This window comes from Lemur catta, chromosome 9, assembly GCF_020740605.2.
Source record: "Lemur catta isolate mLemCat1 chromosome 9, mLemCat1.pri, whole genome shotgun sequence".
Classification (NCBI taxonomy): domain Eukaryota; kingdom Metazoa; phylum Chordata; class Mammalia; order Primates; family Lemuridae; genus Lemur; species Lemur catta.
The window spans coordinates 82719030-82741005 of record NC_059136.1 but is presented as its reverse complement, the minus strand read 5'-3'; the positions used below and the strand labels follow the sequence as shown (position 1 = coordinate 82741005).

The window sequence follows — 21976 nt, the reverse complement described above, 5'->3', positions numbered from 1 at the left end:
TTTCAATCCAACACACTTTATTCATTTTTTAAAATTTTTTTCTTAATTTTCAATGATCAAGTATTCAAGATGTTGTAAACCAAGATTTATCAGTACATCGACAATAGATTTCATGAAACACAAGGAAGTTATACATCTTTTAAATTACCCTAAGAGGTCTTCAAATAAATATTCATTTTAAAAATCACAAAATCAAACTTCTTTATGCAACAACGAAAAACAACCTTTCATCACAAGCACACCTCTGCACACAAAAATGCACACACGCTAAACACACACTCCACTAAGATCCTAATGCCAGTTTATTTGACACAGTATTACATTTCCTTAAACAAAAGAGTTGGAGGCTCTGCCTGCTTCGTGCTTCTAACTTAACATTTGGGGGTTTTGGTAGAGGTATGTATTTTAAGAAAAATGCCCGCTATTTGGTACTAGTCTTAGCAATTATTAATTACCAATTACCAATGGTACTAGTCTTACCAATTATTCTTATTTTTCATTTCTAGATACACACTTTATGCCTCTTTTGTTCACCCCTTTGGTTTACCATGTCCCTGCAATTACTTGCATTTTCAATAATATTGTCTCCTTCAATTTTAACATGTAATGGTAGAATACCAAAAAAGACAACACCTTCAAAACCCCAATGTTAAAAAACACCTTATATGGGTGTAAGCTTTTTGGAGAAGAAATAAGAAAAGAGTATCTGAAATTTTTTTACCTCTCTCTGAAATTATTTTTAGCATCTGATTATTCTTGCTAAATAAATATCAAAAGCGCTGAGTTTTCCATAGAAAAGTATTCCCCCTCACACTCTTCATTTTTGCAGCATAGAGTTCATGGATTAACTGTTGAAATGAGAGTAATGGGTGCTTGTTTTCTGGGACATTCTCCAGATTTCCAAACGCAAAGCACATGCAGCCCCTTATTAGTAAAATACTGTAAATTCAGTGGCGCTCTTTAGTGGTGAACATGCATCATTAAATACTTTTAGCACCAAGGCATTTTTTTTTATTGTTGCAAAAGCAAACACCTAGGAGGGTGAGTGTCTTATTTAACCCTTCCTAGGGCTGAGTAAAAATGAAGTGCCTAAAATAAAACCTCTTCAAACATACACAGGTCTGATTCTAATGCAACAAGAAGTCTGGGACAGATACAGCCAGCAGCATCCTGGAAGAGGAAGAAGAGAGAAGACAGAAAAGATAAAGTGCACAAGGCAACTAACTTCACCTGCCAGCCAATGGCATGCCCTTACTATGGAAGAGGAAACACAAATACGTGTCAAGGCTACCTATGAGTCTGTATAGCAGAGAACTAGCAGACCTGCAGTCTAGGCAATGATGGGATTATACAGTATTTTGGTATCTATCTGCTACTTAGAATAATCAGTATGCACCTATATATCAATAGTTATGTTCGAATTCTGTTCTGTCTGTGATGTTTTAAGTACACACACAATCATGAGACATAATTGGCTACCACCCTAGGCTTGGGCTTGCCTCCTGCTCCTGGGTGCACTGGAGAATTCCCAGATGTTTCAAGTTCATCCAAACTATGAAGCTTCTCTTTGGTACACAGACGGTTGCTACAAAACAAGGTCCAAAAAGAAACTTTCAGGCTCCAAGTCCACCAAAAAATGCAAGCTGGAATTGTGGAGTGAAGAATTTTCTCAGTGGTTGGTGATAATGTAGGACTGCCATTACCTGCACTAGGCCCTACACCTGGTTACTCCCTTCTCTGAAGGCTGACATTTCCAAGTGCATGCTGCAGTTTGTTGTCACAGCTACGAAAGGTCACAATCGGGGTCAGGGGTTTGGTGTGTATTTTATGTATGCTCATTTAAACTCCTTATTAGGAATCTTAAAACTGAGATTCACAAAAAAAAAAAAAAAAAACCTCATGGAAATGTTAATATTCTCAAAGAAAGAAAAATACACCTGAAATCCCCAAAGCTCAGATTCAACAAATCTGAACTATGTTTTGCCATAATATTTCATTTCAGAAACTCTGCTGAGACTTGATGTTAATACCCAAATTGAATTTGTTCTACATTAAATATGAACTATCAATAAATATTTGAGGTATGTTATGACAAATACTTTTTAATAGAACACTTAGCCAAAGAAATGTAAATTTGCCTTGAAAATCTAATTAAACATTAAATCTTGATGTTTCCTACTGATGTTTCCTATAGCTTTTTCTGCTTACACACACAAAAAATATCTACTCTTCAGAAACAGTAATACATCAAAAAATGAAATGCTTTAACCTCACTATTTTATAGTCACATGTTACCTTTGTTAATCAAAAACTACTGTTTGCATTATGTAGCATAAGAAGCAAATAATGGAGTCAGGGAAACTTATCTCTGAATCCTGACTTTGCCATTCTGTACAATTCTAAACAAGTTACTTTACCTCTCTGAGCCTTTGTTTCATATCTGTTTTAAAAAAAAAAGAATAAAATCTTTGCAAGGTTATTAAGAGGACTGACATGAATGATGCTTAACTGCTTGACAAAATGCTCTGCAAATAGCCAACACTCAATAAATGCTAATTTGTTTCCTCTCTGCTCCTCCATTCTCCTCATCCCCAATACACCTTGACTCTGAATAACTTTTGACTATTTTTAAGAATTAAACCTTAAAAGACTTAAGAATAAGGATTTCATGCTAATGAAAATAACCAAAAGCATGTGTTTCAACTACCCATCCCACCCCCTGGGAGTTTCTAAATTAACAAGACTGAACTCAAGGATATTATATTTGCATATTAAAGCCAAATAATACATTAATTTACAGAGTTTATAAAGGAACAAGATGATCTTTTGCCAAAACAAGTAATTTGAAGCCTAATCTCATGGAAGGTAGTAATTAAAACTTCTAATAGGAGCTGTGACTATAAAGCAACATGACCTATTTGTTAGTAAACATCTAAGGCCTTATATATACAATGAAATGGTATCATCTAAAATAGTCACTTTACTTGGCTATGAAATATTCCATGATGCTACCATAGCCCAAAGTATTTTGGAAACAACTCTTATTGGCACATATTCCAAAACTTTATTTTTTCACAATTTTTACTACTTAGTCTATATTCACCAACAACACATTAATAATATGCCTGCTATTTAAAAGTAGCATATACTTGAGGAAGTACAATATTAACATTGTGGTGCACATTTTAGACCAATTTCTTTGAGTTCCAAAGGATTTCATGGAGTGGCAGATTGGAATCAGGTAAAATGGCACCTGACAGATAACTGGTGCTCGGCCAGCGGTTGCTGAAATGGATGACTGTTCAAAGTAGAAAAGGGCGTGGGAGAGGCTCTCTAATTACCCCTGGTGAGTCTAACCATCTTAACTATTCATACCAAAAAAAAAGCCAATCCTACCAGAATTCTGTCAATGCAGTATCCTAATGATCAGATGAAAATTAAGAAAATACCAGCCCTCTCCAGCCTACACATCTTTAGCTCCTTCACCAAAGGACACTTTCTCTTCCAAAAGATCAAAGATCTCCCGTAAAGGGTAAAGGGGAACCCTGAGGCCCCAGAGTAGACACCAGGTTAATCAGCAAGGTTTTCTGACAGCCTTCAATACTCATCACACTGACCAAAGTCTAGCAGATACCAGTGCAGTTACAGCCTTAGCTAAGCAAGACTGCTCACCTCCCCGAGAGCCAAGCCCAAGGGCCAAAGGGAAGTCCTTGTCACCTGAGACCACTAGTTCTACCTGTTGTAGACGTTATTCAGTCTAATAGTGATAACCCTCTCCACAAATTGCATGCAACCAAGAGATCTAGTTGACCAACATCCTTCCTAGGGAGGAAGGAAAACAACCCTGTATCCAGCAATATTCACAGAATTCCAGTTGTGCACCCAAGCAAGGATGGAGGGCAAAAGCCTAAATCACAAAACGGTCTGTCAATCACATTTGTTCTGTTGGATGAGTGTGAACCAGAAGAGGAAGCCGTTTCCCACATTAGCCCTACATAAGCACGGGCTCCTCGGCAGAAACGGTTCACAATCATATCTGTATTTGGACCTTACGGCCCCTCACAGCCAGATCCCACGAGCTGACTTACCGTCAATCCATGAGTGCTGTCAGGAGGCATCAATCTCAAGAACCATACAAAAGCATTCTGTGTGGGGCCTAAGTCAAAGTGATGTGCTGGGAGGTGCTGAACAGAATGATGGATAATGAACCCAAAGTGCATTTTAAAAACAGAAAAATCCTCCCTCAGAATCACTACTGGAAGGTTACAGTAGGAGGGAATCAAGGTGGGGGGTGGGTATAAAATGATTCTAACTCTGATAAAGCAGGAATCAATATGAGAGACTGGTTTATTTTAAACAATCTTCAATCATGATTTAGGATTATATTCTCGGCCCACAGATCACAGATCTCCCTCTTCCTGTATGCAAAGTGTTTCTTATACCCCAAGTACAGCTTTCCTGATGTCATTACTCATTTTCAGGAGCAACCACAGCAATTTTCCATCCAGAAAAAAAGAAAACAATGCAGATTTGCCACTGCTTTCAAGATATAGCTAAAATGCTCAGGAGGGACTTTTCCCGACGACTTCATGGATCCTTAAGAACTAAAGGAATTTCAACAGCAATTTCCTTGGATAAGAAAGCCATCTGCTTCTTTCCTTATGATGCATCTCGAACTACAGTTTAGTCATATTGTTTAGCACACTAGTTTTAAAGCTCCTTATGAAAGAATACTGGAGTTTATATTTAAGCCATCAAATTTATGATTCAGCAGCTTCTTTAACTACCTTATGACGGGGCAGTCAGACTAGGAGAGAAACGTGTCTCCTGAAATGAAGTAGCTGTTCCTTTTATCTTGCTATGCATATGGTTCCTCTGAAGCATCTGAAAAATTCTACCTGATTTAGAACTCTGCTATGGCTTAAAATGCTATTAACAGTACCGTAGGGAAAGTTTAGCTTCCTCTTTTCAAAACCGTATCTGTGAAAGCAAAAAGTAACATGCTGCACTTAACATTTTTCCAATCAAATTGCATAGTTGAAGCAAATTCATTTGTGCTTTGTAGCAGAACTCACAGTAGGTGTTCATATCTAAAAACGTTGATTTGTAAATGCAAAGTCATGGTCAAGCTCACCTGTGTACACTAATGATATGCACCACCATTCCCCTTCCCGTGGTTTTGTTAACCATGTACCTCTGGAGCATGAACTTTAAATTAACATAGTGGAAATGGTAACAAATCTATCTAACCTCCTCCGTCTTGGGGCGGCGGGGTGGAAGGCTCTCAGTCTTGTTGAGGTATCCAGCCCTCAATCAATAGTGGCTGTGTATACTGAGTTCTGTTGGTTTGAGGATTGTGTCTGCAGAGATTAAAAAAAGAAAGAAAAGAAGGCACGGTTGTTTCTCAAGTCGCCATATTCAACTCAACCAACAAAACTAAATTCTTCCATCTTCAAGCTTCAGGAAGGCTGCTACATAGCAACAGGGCTCTCTTCCGGCCCTGGGTCTGCAGAGGAACTTATTGCTTCTGGGAAGGGCCCCGGGTAGGTCTGTGCTGTGGTCCCTTTTTGCAGACCAGTCTCTTCCTGGAATTCTCCCTGGGTGCTGAAAGCGGGGCAAGATCTAGTCCGGGGGTTGTCGGGGCGGCCCACTCTCTCACTCACAGTGCTCAGGGGAAATTCTCTCCACCTCTGCCTCTGCAGTTCATCCTCCTTGTATTTTATGGAGTACCAGGCCAGAAAGATAAAAATAAAGCCCACGAATTTGAGGCCGGCCGCCAAACCGAAGTAGACAAAACGAAACGACGTCACGTTGTACTCCCAGCAAGAGCCCTGCACTCCACATTCCTGTTGCCAGAGCATGCAGGTGGTATCAATGACTGCTCCAAAGTAAATTGGAGTAGGAATGTATGCTGGAGTCGTGCAGAAAAAGAAAATATACAGAGTTAACACATCTTATATGAGAAAACAGATTTGTAAATTAGCAAGGTACTTTTGTGCTCTAAAACCAGTTGAGGGGAGTGATTTTCTTGTGTCATTTTTTTTTTTTGAAGCAACATCACATTTTATCACAATATATTTTTCATGAAAACAGCCAAATGATAAATACTTAAAATTTTCTAGTTCTAGTTTGGAACTCAGAATGTGCTACTGATTTTTAGGATCATAAAAACTTCTGTTGCTTATATATATCAAATCATCACATTGTACAATTTTATTTGTCAATTATACCTCAATAAAGCTGAAAATATCTATTGCTAAAAATGCACTTGGAGAATCCTTTTAGGCCTAAAAATTGGATTTGTTGTTACACACTCAAGAAGCTATACTGAAACTCTCTATTGGCCACCAAAATTCAGTACACATAGTTCTTGTGGGTTGAATTCCAGTCCTTGGATGCAGGGAGAGTATGAGAAAAGCATCGTCTCCCATGAGTGAGATACCACATTGAATGGCAACTTTATAAAGGCATTTATAAATACAAAAAATTTTAAATATAAAAGAATTTTATTATGGCATAAAATTCATCTTTGAAGCTTATGAAACATCTGAGATGAGCAGTAGCTTCATTGTTTGAGCTATGGTGTAGACGTTTCTTTAATCCCATAAGAAATAAAGTCTACCTAGTACATTGACTTCCCTCATCACATGCTACTCCCTTTGCCAAAATGTGCCCCCACCCCCAACTCATTCATCTTGCAAACGTCTGCCCCTCTTTAAATTCCTGACTTACTCAGATGCCACTATGTTCTCACTCCATTTTAGTAACTGTCACATAGTATTTAAACTGTTTGCAAATCTGTCACCTCTCATGATGGCAGGGGCCATTCTTTGCATCCCAAGGACCTCAGTAAGAGGTTACAGAAGAAAGTGACAGGAGAGAGCAGGGGAGAAGGGAAGAAAAGAGAGGCAGGATGGAGGGAGCCGGGAAGACAGAAAGGTGTGCGAATAGCCCAGGAAGCTGTAAGTGATACATCTTTAAATAAGTTGTTTTTATTCAAATGAGGTATCTCGATTAAATTGTAACATTGTCAAAGTTTTTTGTAAACTATTGTTTTGCTTTGGAATTTTGGGGAAATGGAAATTGGCTTGTTGGTCTAATTACACTTTTTCACAACAATAGAAGTTAGGATAAAGTTGAATTAAACAGGAAATGTCTAAAGTGTTCTTCATTCACTTATTCTATTTATTTATTTGTTTTTATTTCAAAGTATTAAGGGGGTACAAATGTCATTGGTGGATCACTTTTGTAATGCTTGAGTCACAGCTGTAAGTGTGCCCATCACCCAAATAGTGTTCACTGTACCCATTAGGTAGGCTTTTGTTCCTCCCTTTCTCCCTCCTCCCCCTAGTTGATTTCTACTAAGTTTTACATTCCTCTATGCACATGTGTGCTCATCACTTAGTTTCAGTTTAATAGCAAGTACATGTGGTGTTTGTTTTTCCATTCTTTAGATACTTCACTTAGGATAATGGTCTCCAGTTCCATCCAAATTATTGCAAAAGGCATTAATTCATCCTTTTTATGGCTGAGTAGCACCCCATGGTATACATATACCACATTTTGTTAATCCACTCATGAATTGATGGGCACTTGGGTTGATTCTACATCTTTGCAATTGTGAATTGTGCTGCAATAAGTATTCAAGTGCAGGTGTCTTTTTGATAAAATGGCTTATTTTCCTCTGGGTAGATACCCAGTAGGAGAATTGTTGCCTTCACTTATTCTTTTTTTTTTTTTTTTTTTGAGACAGAGTCTAACTCTGTTGCCTGGGCTAGAGTGAGTGCCCTGGCGTCAGCCTAGCTCACAGCAACCTCAAACTCCTGGGCTGAAGCAATCCTCCTGCCTCAGCCTCCCGAGTAGCTGGGACTACAGGCATGCGCCACCATGCCCAGCTAATTTTTTCTATATATATATTTTAGTTGACCAGGTAATTTGTTTCTATTTTTAGTAGAGGCGGGGTCTCGCTCTTGCTCAGGCTGGTCTCGAACTCCTGACCTCAGGCGATCCACCTGCTTCGGCCTCCCAGAGTGCTAGGATTACAGGCGTGAGCCACCGTGCCCAGCCCTTCACTTATTCTTGATGCTGCAGTGTGCATCTATTGACTCACCTTACCTCTAGATCCATATCAAATAACCCCAACTCCAGGGCATCAGAGGGAGTGGAGCAAAAAGAAGAAATTATTTTTTCCTTTTCCTAGTCAACCACTCCTTTGATTAACATATTTCCTTCTTTCTAAATAACACTTTTTTTTTTTTTTGAGATAAGGTCTTGCTCTGTCTCCTGGGCTAGAGTGCAGTGGCGTCATCATAGTTCACTGCAACCTCAAACTCCTGGACTTGAGCAATCCTCCTGCCAAAGTCTCCCAAGTAGCTGGGACTAGAGGCACACACCACCATGCCCAGCTATTTTTTCTATTCTTTGTAGAGACCGGGTCTCACTCTTGCTCAGGCTGGTCTTGAACACCTGGCCTCAAGTGATCCTCCCACCTCAGCCTCCCAAATGCTTTTCTAAATACCACTTTATAGTTTTCAACAAGAAGTATAAGGCAAACTTCTTAACTGTATCTAAGTGTGTCAGAATTTCCTTTAGCCAGCATCCTTTTAAAAAATGGTACCTTCAAAATTTTATTGGTATCAAAAAACAAGGCATCCATTGAATGGAACTAGAAGCATTTTCCTTCTAGGACTTATGAAAAGTGCTCGTTCTTGGACTGGGCCATCAATCATAATATACGATTAACTGAGAATGTCAGAGAGGATTAACGCTTCAAAGGGGTCAGACGATGCCGTTTTGAAATGTTTCACCCTTCACAACTGAAATAAGAAATTTGAATCAAAAAACAAATTTTTTTGTCCTGTGGACAATGATACTGATTACTTGGCAAAAAATATATATATATAACAGCTGAAGAAAAAGACTGTCACTTTGAAAAAATTACTTTAAAAAAAGGAAAAAAGAAGCTTGATGATCAGGAAGTCAATTAAAAATGCATTGAAATTGATCAAGGGAACTGTGTACTTGACATGCTTATTTCTCACTCATCGTCCCAAGACTTCACAGGGTGATGTGGTGTTTGTAAAAATAAGACAGATTTTCTTCACGCGCAAATGTGCTTGCAGTTTATCACATTGACACCGCACTAAGGAGCTTCTCTTGTTGATAAGTAAAGCCTTAAAGGGTAGTCACTTTGAGGACCTTTCTTTTTCCTTTTTATAATTTTTCATTTCTCTTTTCTTGGAAAATTTGATAGGTGTACTCTTTGCTCAGTCCAATAAAATTACCGTAAGGAAGTAAGGAACTGAAAATTTCACCAATAAAATGAACACCAATTTCTATCACTTTCATATTAAAAAGGCATAAAGGAACCAAGACACCAGGATTACAATCCCATTACAAATTGCTCCATTTAATATTTCTTACTGCACAAAACTCTCTGGGGAATTTTACCCAAAAGTTTATGTTCACCGTGAAAAAGAAACTAGCCTAAAGTTGGTTTTACTTTGTTTCATCAAACGACAGAACTTGTCAGCTTTCAGTTCAAACCGAAAAATAGGGAAGTTGCACCCTCACCACTAACCTGTAAGATCTCACTAATGGTAATAAATGAGGTGACGTGCCAGTTTTAAAGGACAGTGAGAATCTGCCATGCAAAGAGGAACTAAAAGGCACACTTGGAAATTCAGAAACGTACCAAGTGTTCGCAACAAAACAAACTGCATTCCCAGCGCAAAAGGTCTCTCTTCCTCTTCTACAGACCTACAGTGAAGGGAAAGAAAGAAAGGTTTTTAAACAGTGGCCCCAAGAAAATGAACGTCAAATCAAGTCTACTTTGAGCAGAGCTGGGGACTAAAAAGACGCTGCTCCAAAATATTTAATTCACTAGGCTTTACTAACAATAGCCAAGCACAATTGCAGATAGCTAAATCACTGAATAGAAGTCTCCCTGGTGAAGACAACAAGGAAGCTCTAATTCATTCTAATTGTTTCCGTGTAAATATTGGTGAAGGGTAAAATGCTCTTGGCTGAAGAGGCCAAAGGGGCTTTAACTGAGCTTCCAAAATCAGAGCTGTTATTTTAAAATATTATAGAATTCCATCCTAAATATTGCTTTCTTTTTCTCTGTCTGAACTTTCCAGAATGGTAGATGTGTACACTGAAAACTATTCCAATATTCCTCCAGGATAAAAAAAAGTAAAAAAACAGTAACAGAAAGTGTACTCAAAAAATGTACAGGAAACAAGTCAAATGTCAGAGAACACCTGAGCCCCGCCAATCACCTTTTTTTTTCTTCTCTAAAACTTATGCTCCAAGTAACTCCCACATGGCAGAAAGATTGGAGTCTATTGATTTATAATTAGCAAAGATTAAAGGGCTCCTTGTAGAACTTTGGGGTTAGACACCAACTGGTGATTTGCCAAATCTGACCGCTGTAAAAAAGAGAGCCTGACTATGGGTTATTTAACATCTCTCACAGAATCACAGTGCAAAAACTTGGATTATTTGAGTACATTTATTGATTCATGTATCTTTTTAAATGCTGCAGTACCTTATCCTTTCTATCCCATACCCATAGGGTTCTAGGTATGTCACTTTCCCAGGCTCATGCCCTGTAGTCTTTTCCCCAATTTCTTTATTTCTCATAGTAATTTGCCCAGGGCTGCACACGTGGCTGTTACTCCATAAATATCTGCTGATGGAGGGCTTTCATGTGCTGTTACCTTGCTGTCAAGGAATGGCTTTGCTGGGAAATGCCAGACTCCGCACCCAGTAGGAAAGAAGCCAGAATACATGGTGCAGCCCAGCTGCCCTCACCAAGCAGTGCGCTCAGCAGCTGCTTCCTGCCAGGCGCCCCGCCCAGCAGCTGTGGGTTCTGAGGAGCCCAGAGGAAGAATGAGGACAGCCTCCCTCCCCTCACTCCCTCACTGCACCACACCCCGGACTCCAGTCCCTCTGAAGCCGCCCATACCCCAGGGAGTGCTCTTCCTTGCCACACTGCCCTGTTCCTTCCTGCGCTCACAGTCATCCTTATTGCAAATAGCAACACGCTGATTTGAATGTGCTACTGTCAACATTTTTAATAGGACGAAAGTATTAATAGCTTCCGTGTCCTCTTATAAACAAAAAACCCAAACGGGATACGGCAAAAAAAAAGCACAGCCTGACTAGTCTGCCCTTTTCTTGATTCGAGTCCAAAATTTTATAGATGACAGTAAAATTAATGAACTCAGCAGTCTGAATTTCAGGCTCAGCATAAATCGCCTCCGATCCTGGAGGTATTAACTATCTACAAGGTTGGAGATAATAGCCTTTTGCTGTATGCACGATTTAGCAACTTTCCCGAATGACTTCCTGCCCTTCTCCAGGCTTCTCGTAGCTGACAGGGTGATGACTTTCAACTCCTGAAGTGGAACCTCGTAGGGCAGAGCCTTCAGGAGCCAAAGGCACCCAGAAGAAGCTTCACTAAACAGGAGGAATACAACCCAATTGAATAAAGGCAGTTCTGGAATATGAAATGTTACAATCTTCCTGCCCCTCCCGACAGGGAAAATCTCCTAAGTTCGCCAGGTAAACCTCTGAACAACCTTCTGCACAATCTAATTTTGCTTTGGTATCTGATCTACCACATCAGTCCCTGGTCCTGGAATATGTGCTCTGGCAATTGTAAGTATAGAACCCACCGCCCACCCCCAGAAGTTGAATGCTGTTCTCACCTGAGTGTTACAATGATGGCTGATGGTTGGGCACATGCTGTGATGAAAGTGACTATGAAAAGAAAAACTAAGAATGGGATAAGGGTATTACAGGTCCGTTTGCACTTCCCGGACACAGCATAGCCGTTCTCGTTGAGATACGTTTTGACAATCACCACTCGGAGCTGACTGCGCTGTCCCACCGTGGGTGGAGTGATCACTTGTCGGCTTTGGACACAGGTGCATTCTGTATAATTCCGTATCTAAGTGAGCAAAGTAAAGATCAGTTGTATGCCAACCAAAAGCAAAATTTGGCATAGGGATACTAAGACAAAAGTTAAGTAAAAATACTCTAAAATAACTCTAGCATTTAAAAAATGCAAAATATTTCATTGAAAGTACCTTCCTTACTGATAACATTAAGGGTCCAAAGTGTGTGCCTAACACTATCAAAATCTGCCGGTCAAAACTGTTTAAAATTAAACTTTTCTAAGAAGCTTCCATCAATTCAATAACATTCACATTCGGTATGTCCATTTTTGGTCATAATTAAATACTGCCTTAATTGCTGTTTAACTCTTGGACTTGCCAATTAGAGAAGCCCCTCAAAAACTGGAACCAAACTTTATTTTCATTTGTGTTCATCAGAGCACCCAGCACAACCCTGAGCACAGAGTGGACCCTAAAGTAGTAAATGTCTGTTAAATATATGCAGAGACTTTATAATGCAACCATGATGACTTCAGTACCAATAATAGTGAACAGCTCGTTGGCTGTTCCATTTTAAACACCTTTTTAGTCCCCTTAATTAGCTGGTGCCCGACACCCTATACCGACTCTATGAATGGCTACAATGGTCCCCATCCAGTGCTACCCCCAGACTCCGACAGAGTCAGACAGTGAGCCCAAATTCACTTGTTCACTTTTTCCAACAACTATTTATCAGCCCCTACTGATGTGCCAAGTGCTGTTCTGGGGGACTAAGGACACAGAAGAGCAAAAAGGCCCATATCTTCTCTGTTAACTACCAAACGTCTACTTAATGCAAACGCAAATTCAAAAGTGAAAACTAAAACATTGGTAGGTGTTACAGGATACCAAAACAAACCAACAAAATTTAAATCACCCAATTAACCTTCCTCCCATTATATTGCTTTTCACTGAATGGACTTAGCTAAACCACTTCTCTCTGTAACCCTTTAACGCTTAGAACAGCCATAAAAACAAGTATTAATATGATGGCCGCTGGCCATCATGCTCAAAGGACTGCTAGGTTTTTAAAGGAATAAGTGCTATGCACCAGAGGACTCCCTCTCTCCCAAGGAAGGACTCAGTCACTGACAGGAATAGATCTCACCAGCTCTTTCAACACAGTCACACGCTAGAGCTCACTGATTACATGAAATATAATGGGACACCAGCAACAAGAATTCTCAATTTATCACTGCGGCTTAGAACGCAGAAATCAAAAATGACATCCCCAAAACATTCAGTCAATGGTATCATCCCTTATCACTTGCACAGAATAAGCAAATGCATTTTAACCTTTTAATTTAAGCAACTTCCTACAGTGTGTTCTTACACAAAGAATCAAACCAGGCTCAGTAATGAAGAACTGAGTAGAATATGAAAACCTTCTCCCACAGTATTACTACCTATTTATAATTCATGGGAAAGGGAATTCTCAAAATAGCCTATTCTTGAGCTGACAGATAGATCTTTACACTGAACATTTAAAAAAAAAGTCTGAGGCCAGATTTGGTGGCTCAGACCTGTAATCCTAGCACTTTGGGAGGCTGATGTGGGAGGATCAGTTGAGAACAGGAGTTCAAGATCAACCTAGGAAACATAGCGAGATCCTTGTCTCTACAAAATTTTAAAAATTAGCTGGGTAGGTGGCATGTGCCTGTAGTCCTAGCTACTTGGGAGGCTGAGGCAGGAGGATTTCTTGAGCCCAGGAGTTCAAGGCTGCAGTGAGCTATGATCAAGCCACTCCATTCCAGCCTGGGCAACAGAGTGAGACCCTGTCTCTTAAAAAAAAAAAAAAGTCTGAACTGAACTGATAGTCTATGAAAAAGTGGCCATCACCCACCTTCACAAACTCCAGTCAGTGGAGGTCGCTTTCCTATTTTCTTCTATCAGCACCCAATGTGGTCATCTTGACCTTCAAATCCATCACAAGGGCCTTGCCAAAGGAACAGATGGGAGGCTTGGAGCTCAACCTTATCAAGTTTCACTGAGTTGGCACAGGATGTAAAGTAGGAGAGGGCTGATATGGAACCGAATCCCTACACCCAAATGCTGCAATCCCCGGAAAAAATTGATAGCATTGCATAATTTTCTTTCCACTAGGTTTTCGTCAGAGATATTTTGTAAGTTACTTGGAGCCTCTTACGAAGGGAGACTGAAATCATCATGGTTGCATATGAATTCTATCAGGTCCTTGTCACAGGATGTTGGATTAACAGAAGAGGAACTTGTGAAACATACTCACCCCAGTGCTAAGGTTACCACTATTAATGCAGCCAGCCAGACAAGGGTTAAAGTATGTAATTCCATCGGACCCACAGACTGGCTCATACTCATGTATCTTACAACCACAATTGACATTGCAGCTTCCCGTCAGATTCCTATGGGGCATGGTGAGGGAAGGTCTAAGAGAGAAAAAGAAGCAGATCTTGAGCACCACTTACCGAAATAAAACTAAGAGAAAAGTTCTTGAAATTTAGTAATTTGTCCATTTGAGAGAAGATATTCTTCCCATCAAATCAAAGTTGTGATACCATGAAGTAGCCACCCTCACTAATTATTTTTATGCCTTTAAAAGAAAACATAAAGAGAAATGTTTCAACCCCCTGGGACTATGGATTCAATGCTTTTTATCAAATTATCTGTCCCACCTCAATTTTATCCTGCATCTTGGTGCTATGGTCTCAATGTCTGGGCTCTGCAATTCTAGCCCTAGTGTAACTACTCATTTACTGTCGGTACTTGGCTCTACAGAGTCTTATCAAATCTGCGCATTGATCTCCTTAACTGTAAAATGAAGGAAAAATTTTGCAGTGCTAAATCAAAGACATCATAATGAGCACATAAACAGGGAATCCACACCAAAAACTTTAATTGTTCTAGAAAAAATTATCAAAGAAAGACCTGGGACTCTAGAAAATCAAAGGAAGTGATTTTTTAAAGATGGTTAGGAAGGAATTACATCGCTGGTTTGATTCAAACGACCAGAGAAGAAAGATTAAGCAGTTCTTCACTCAGGAATGCTGAGATGTGAATTCACAATCAAACATGGTGTGTTTTGTTTTCTTATAAGATCGTGGTATCTGATACTAGAAATGATACGAGATGAAAGTGCTAAGAAAATCAATTCAGGCAATAAAACACAGAGGAAGAAAAAGATATGGCTAGGGAGAGAAGCGTAAAGAAATGGCAGTGGAAGAGCAAAGGCAGGCAGGCACCCGGGGGCCCACGGAAGAATGAGAGGGGCTCTTCAGTGCTGACACCCCAAGACCTCTTTCGCTTTTTGTGGCCACCATGTTTATGCATCACTGATGAAATACTGTTCCTAAAGCTGTATGAGTTGGCAATAGCAGATCCTTCACTCGTCCATCCATCTATCTATTATCCATCCATTCAACAGATACTTTGGAATGTCTGTCATGTGCCAGGACCCATCTTTACTGATTGTGTTAGTACCACTTAGCCAGTAGTATGGCCCATCCCAACCATAGGTATTAATCTATCAACTTTAAGTGTTGTTTGTCCAGAGGATCTTCTCCTGTGGCCTCCTTCACACTTTGATACCTGAGTCCCCAAATTTTAATGGGAGAAACAAATTCAAAGCAATTTGAAGTCTTACCAAGAAAGGCTTCTAATAAGGCAAACATCAAATAAACTCTCTTCTTCATGTCACTCCGAGGAAAGAAATTATCATAAGACTTTGATAATTATTATTAGTGTGTTCATAAACTTAATATCATACCATCTTAAAGTTTGAATATACCTAAAAAATATGATTCTAGACCAGTGGTTCTCAACTGGGGCAATTTTGGCCCCCATGGACATTGGGCAAAGCGAGGGGACAGCTGTGGTTATCATAACTGAAGGGTGCTACAGGCATCTAGTGGGCAGAGACCAGGGATGCTCCTAAACATCCTACAATGCACAGGACAGTCCCCCACGTCCCACAACAAAGAATTATCTGGCCCAAATGTCAACAGTGTTGAGGACGAGAAACCCTGTTCCAGACCAACTATCACATTCCACACATGATGAAATGGAGGCCAATGAACCCAAGTGACTCACCATGATGCTGGTCGGTGCTGTGTTAACTGCTATCACATGAAAAGTACTCAGTGTGTATTAGTGCTCTCTCCACCAGCACTTCAAGAACTAAACTACAAGCCACGACCAAATTAAAGGGCTTTTGTATATCTGCATGTTTAGTCACTAAAAATGACAGGCTTTAATACCATAGCAGTGGTTATTATTGCTGCTACTCAGAAGTTACATGGCATTTCCTACTAACAGCATGCTCTGCACTCATTATGGCAGCCACAGATTCCAAATACCTCTCCTTTATGAGTCTGTCCACTCAAGAGAAAGGAACCTAAAGCAAATATTAACAGATACTCAAAGCACACTAAGTGCACTGATTTCAGGAAGGCAGAAAGCTTTCCTGAATTTAGAAAACAGAGGCACAGTCCCAGGTCACCCTTTGGTATGTTTGATTTTCTCATTAGATCATGGTGTCTGATGTGTCCCAGGTCATCCTTTGGTATGTTTGATTTTCTCATTAGATCATGGTGTCTGATGTGAAGAAATGATACAATACGAAAGAAAGCTCAAAAAAAATCAATACATGCAACAAATATAAATAGCAATGAAAGGAAGTGGGCATTCATGAAAAAGTCATTAAGGGAAAAGGAATGAGGGCACAAAAAAGAAAGCTGCTGACACAGGCAATCTTTTACACTATACTAATTAAAAAGAAAATCATTTTTAAGAGTAATAACGTCTTGTTTGATTGTCATTCACTCTCCAGAAAACAGACTAGATTCTATTAATAATAATAGTGTAAGTGTTTAAACCTGAGTGCCACTACACAATCTCTCATAGCCTAAAGTGAACCCATCACAGGCCATAAAATGTACAAGGTCTGCTTACTGTATGCCGCATTTATCCTTTTGCAAAGGGACTGTGTATCACCTCTTCAACAAATGAAAGCATTTCTGACAAGACAGTCCTCCAAATAAGAGGCTCACAGTAACTCATGAATCAATGTAAGTGTTAATTTCAAGTAAGGCATGGGACCTCACTTGCAAATACTTTATAACAGCATGGTCCAAGCCGCAAGCCTGAGAATCACACATAATACCTTACTATAAAATCATGGAATTATACAGCTAGAGAAATGGAAGGGATCTCTAAGATTACCTGATAAACTTGCTAATTTTATAGAATAGAAATCTATGACAAGTATAATAATAAGCCCCACAATCATCGAGGCCTCAAACAAACCAGCCTTGGAGAAATAATAAAAAAGGGAACAAGAAGTAAAAACAACAGTTTTGTTGTCCAATCTTTACTAATCAATCATTTAAGGATTAATGTTTATTTAAAGTAATATGTAACAACAAACAGATTGTTGTTAAACTTAAGTTAAAAAAAAATAAACAAAAAAACCTCTGCCATAGGGCCATCACAGCTGGGTATGTAAAAATTCAGTTGCCCTCAAAGCACACATCCACCCCCCAAACAATTGCGTCCCATCACCCTACTCCAAGACCTAAAGAACATTTGAACTTCCCCATCTAACATACTTTTACTGGTCTCTATAAATCAAAGAGAAGTCCCTTAACTTTCTTTCTGTCTCCTTTTAAGTTTCTCCCTATTGAAAGATATGACAAGTAGGAATCCGTGCATACTATGCTAAAGCCACATGAATTAAAAGAACATGCTTCACATAGCAAAAGCCTCTTGAGCAAAATATACTAATTAATTGCAAAAAATTGGTATCTTTCTCATAATTTCTAATCTTCATCAATTTATCTCAGCCTGCAAGAAGACTTCAATTAGACTGTTTCTTTTCAACTCCACTTAAACTCTTGGCTTTATATTAAAATCTTTCCTTGGTTATATAAAGTTATGCAACTTCAGGTTTATAATCATCATCATCATCGTTTAAAAGCAACATTAGCAGAACCCCAGTTTTACCCCATGAATTATGCACTGCAATCTCCAAGTTACCTCATTCATGCCTCATGAGAATTATAATTATTATTGCTGTCACTACATCTTTCAGATGAGGAAATTGAAGATTTGAGAGGACAGGTACTGCTGAAGGTCACACAGCTAGTAAGGTTCAGAAATGGATTTAAAACCAGTTTTATCTTTCTCCATAGTGTGTACCCTTAAGCCCGGATACCAGCAGGGCAGCTTTGTGTAACTGTCCATAGCTTTGCTTTCTCTAGCAAGAGTCTTCTGGGTAGCTCATCCCCCTTCCTGTACTTCCTGGAGAAAGCTCTAATACAGTTTGTCTGGCACTCAGCTTTCAATGCTCCTAAACAGTACAGCAGGAAAGAACTGGGTTCAATTCCATATCCACAATTCACACATGCTATAAACTTCAGGTTTCACATTCCTAAAATCGAGATCAAAACGTCTATATTACATGGTTTTTGTGGGGGATTAGATGGGTAAATGCATGTCTGGTGTCCAGCACTGTTCCTGGGACATAACAGGCACTAAGATATTGGTGTGCTCTCTAGCCACACATGGCAGAAGCGTTAATGAATGACAGGAACACAATCATAAACATGAAAAGTCCAAAAGGCTACCATGATGTTTTTCTTTTCACAAAGGAAAAAATAATTTTCTAATTTACTCCTATAGGGAATGGTGGGAAAAGAACTGGATTGAGATCTAGTTTCAGGCCTGCCATGGAGTAGCTGTATGATCTTTTGTCTGTGGGTATTAATACTCCTCCTGCCTACATGAAAAGAAAGCAAGAATAATTAACAAAGGGCAGTATGTGACCATATATGTGATAGCATAGGTTTATGAGAGGACTATATTCATGGAAGTTGTAATTACTGTATCTAATTGTTATTTTTGTTGTTAAAGCTTCCTTCAGCTTTGTAGACAACAAATTCAAACAAGGAATAACTTGAAACTTGCATATAATAACCCACAACACATACAAATATCTTTCAAAATCCAGAATTATTTTTAATAAAGTAATGTGTTCATTACATGGGGTTTCAAAATACCTTTATTATTAAAGTAATACATATTCATTTTAGAAAATGTGTAAAATACAAAAAGACTAAAAAAATTAACTCCTGCATACTGTTACCACCCAGGGATACCCACTATTATGCTATTAATGTATTTTCTCCTCTTTTTTTCAAGGGACATATAGATTAACATTAATAACATATTGTTAACAAGATTGTATACAGAGCTTTAAATTCTATTTTATTTCCTGCTAACATTACATGATGTGCATTTTTCTATCAACTATGTTAATAAAAAGTTATAGACTGGCAAATTTGATCCTAAATTTAATAATAGTCACAGGTGTTTTTAAAATTAAAAGGCTCGTTATGTTTAAAGAGATATTATATGCCTTGAAGACTTCGTGTTGATTTGTTTATATCTTGGTTACAAAATTTAAAACTTAGTGGAAAGAAAATATGCTTATACTTCATATCCCCTTGGTACTGCTAAAATGAAATAAAATGAATTTTGTTTGTGTCTCCAGATAGAGCAAAGAAAAAGATGGATGTGTATACCTATAGCTAGAAAAATGAACTCTAAGCCTATTAATAAAAGTAGCTAGGATAATCCAAAAGCATGTATACCTGAGATCCTTTAAGCAAACTTCTTTTCCCTCTAATTTTCAGAAAATCCCTTTTAAATTAGTAATATCTATAATGAATAAAAGATTTTGAGTGGTGCCAAAAGATTTCAACAGCGGACAAAAGAACTTCAGGTCGAGTAAGCTGCCCACGAGACACAGGTGAGGAGATGGATGGTTTAATTAGAGAATTTAGGAGTGACCTGGACAGAAATGCTAGTCACCTGGGAGGGTTGCTCCCCTGTCTAGCTACACCATGTTGCATGACAGCAAGATTAGGTACGGTGATGAGGAAGATGCAATGCACCTGTGGGAAGCTGAGGCAAAGGCCTGAATCCAGAGACTGTATCTATTTCATTTCTAAAGCCTGAATACTACAGAGCAATAAACCTACACGCAGAGAAGAACTTTAGGGGAAAATCTCAACCTCTGAGATTCTGGAGCTGGGTGGGCCTGGGTGGACTATCCTGTCTGACAGTCACTACTGAGAACAGAAAACTGAGAAAACTTTTCCTGGTCATTTGGTAGCTCAAGAAATCACCCCTGCCTGTAAAAGTCTTGGCTCAGTAGTTCAAGTCCCCAAACCAGAAGATGATGTAATAGGTTTTACTTTAAGATCAAAGAGATGACACTTGATACATGAAAGCTAATAAAGCTAGAATTATTAAGTGATTCGTCAAGACGTAGCACTAGTTAAAAAGTCTGTATACGGACATCAGATTTAACTCCATTTAAAAAAATTATTTGAAGAAAAGGCAGAGTGAGGAGCAATAACTTACATTATACAATGTATGTATACAAAGTATTACTTAAGCCACAGTTTTCACAGTAAATGTCAGCTCTTTTGGCTGCAAGATGATTAGGACACACCTATGTGAAATACAGTTTGGCAGCCATAAAGATGAAGCACAACACATTTCCTAATTAAAACTGTAGGGAAATTGTGGATGCCGGGAGTGTAATTACTTGAGCTGGGAAAGGGCCAGGATTTATCCTGAACTCCTAGGAGCTTTCAAAATGAAAACTCATCAGATTCCCAAATCTGAAGTTTCTTTTTTTAATTGTTATTTTACTGTTGTTAGAACACTTAACATAAGATCTACCTCCTCAGCAAATTTCTAAGTGTACAATACAGTATTGTTGACTCTAGATATAATGTCAGACAGATCTCTAGAGCTTACTCATCTTGCTTGATTGAAATTTTAGGCATGTTGATTAGTAACCCTCTTTTCCCCTCCCCCAGCCCTGGCAACCACCATTCTACTCTTTGATTCTATGAATTTGACTTTTTTAGATAAGTCATGTAAGTGGAATCTGTGACCAGCTCATTTTACTTAGCATAATGTCCTCAAGTTTCATCCATGTAGTTGCATATCACAGAATTTCCTTCTTTTTAAAGGCTCAGTAGTATTCTATTGTATGTATATTCAGTCATGCATCACTTCACTATGGGGATATGTTCTGAGAAATGCATAGTTAGGTGACTTCATCACTGTGCAGACATCATAGAGCGTACTTACACATACCCAAATGGTACAGCCAACTACACACCTAGGCTTATGGTAGAGCCTATTGCTCTTAAGCTCCAAATCCATACAGCATGTTACTATACTAAATACTGTAGGCAACTGTAACACAATGGTAAGTATGTGTGTATCTAAACACATCTAAACATAAAAAAGGTACAGTAAAAATGCAGTATAAACAATAAAAAATGGTGGCCAGGCATGGTGGCGCATGCCTGTAGTCCCAGCTACTCAGGAGGCTGAGGCAGGAGGATTGCTTGAGCCCGGGAGTTTGAGGTTGCTGTGAGCTAGGCTGATGCCATGGCACTCTAGCCCAGGCAACAGAGGGAGACGCTGTCTCAAATACATACATATATATGTATGTATATATATAATTATATATATATAATTATATGCCTGTACAGGGCTCTTACCACAAATGGACCCTGCAGGATGGGAAGTTGCTCTGGGTTAGTGAATGTGAAGACCTGAACATTACTGTACACTACTGTAGACTTTTAAACACTGTATACTTGGGCTACACTAAATTTAGAGGAAAAAAGCTTTCTTCAATAATAAATCAACCTTAGCTTATTGTAATTTTTTACTGTATAAACTTTTTAATTTTTTTTAACTTTTTGACAGAAAAATTAAATAATTTGCCCATACTCATGCAGCTAGTATGTGGCAAGGCTAAGGTGAAACCTAGCTTGGCTGACTTAAGAGCCACCGAGCAAATGCAGTAGGTGTATACAGCACTTCGCATTGTGCCTGTAACTTGGCTGTCTTGAAATTTCAGAAACCAGGGCGGTATTGAGAGAAATGGACACATCCTCTATAGCAGAAAGGTAAAACAGCACCTCGGTGTGGTGTTCAGAAAGAACACAGACTCTAAAATAGATCATCTG

The 21976-nt window shown here is 38.9% G+C and overlaps 1 protein-coding gene across 2 annotated transcripts in view; it reads right to left on the bottom strand.

The window, feature by feature from the left end:
* Window positions 1-21976, bottom strand: part of SLCO5A1 (solute carrier organic anion transporter family member 5A1) — a 139038-nt gene continuing 117062 nt past the window's right edge. For both annotated transcript variants that reach the window (XM_045560970.1, XM_045560971.1), the window contains exons 7-10: window positions 14188-14347; window positions 11715-11956; window positions 9695-9759; window positions 1-5911 (exon numbers count right to left, since the gene is read on the bottom strand). In XM_045560970.1, the coding sequence (XP_045416926.1) occupies window positions 5472-5911; window positions 9695-9759; window positions 11715-11956; window positions 14188-14347 (907 nt within the window). In that variant the 3' untranslated portion in view covers window positions 1-5471. The remainder of the gene's footprint in view (window positions 5912-9694; window positions 9760-11714; window positions 11957-14187; window positions 14348-21976) is intronic.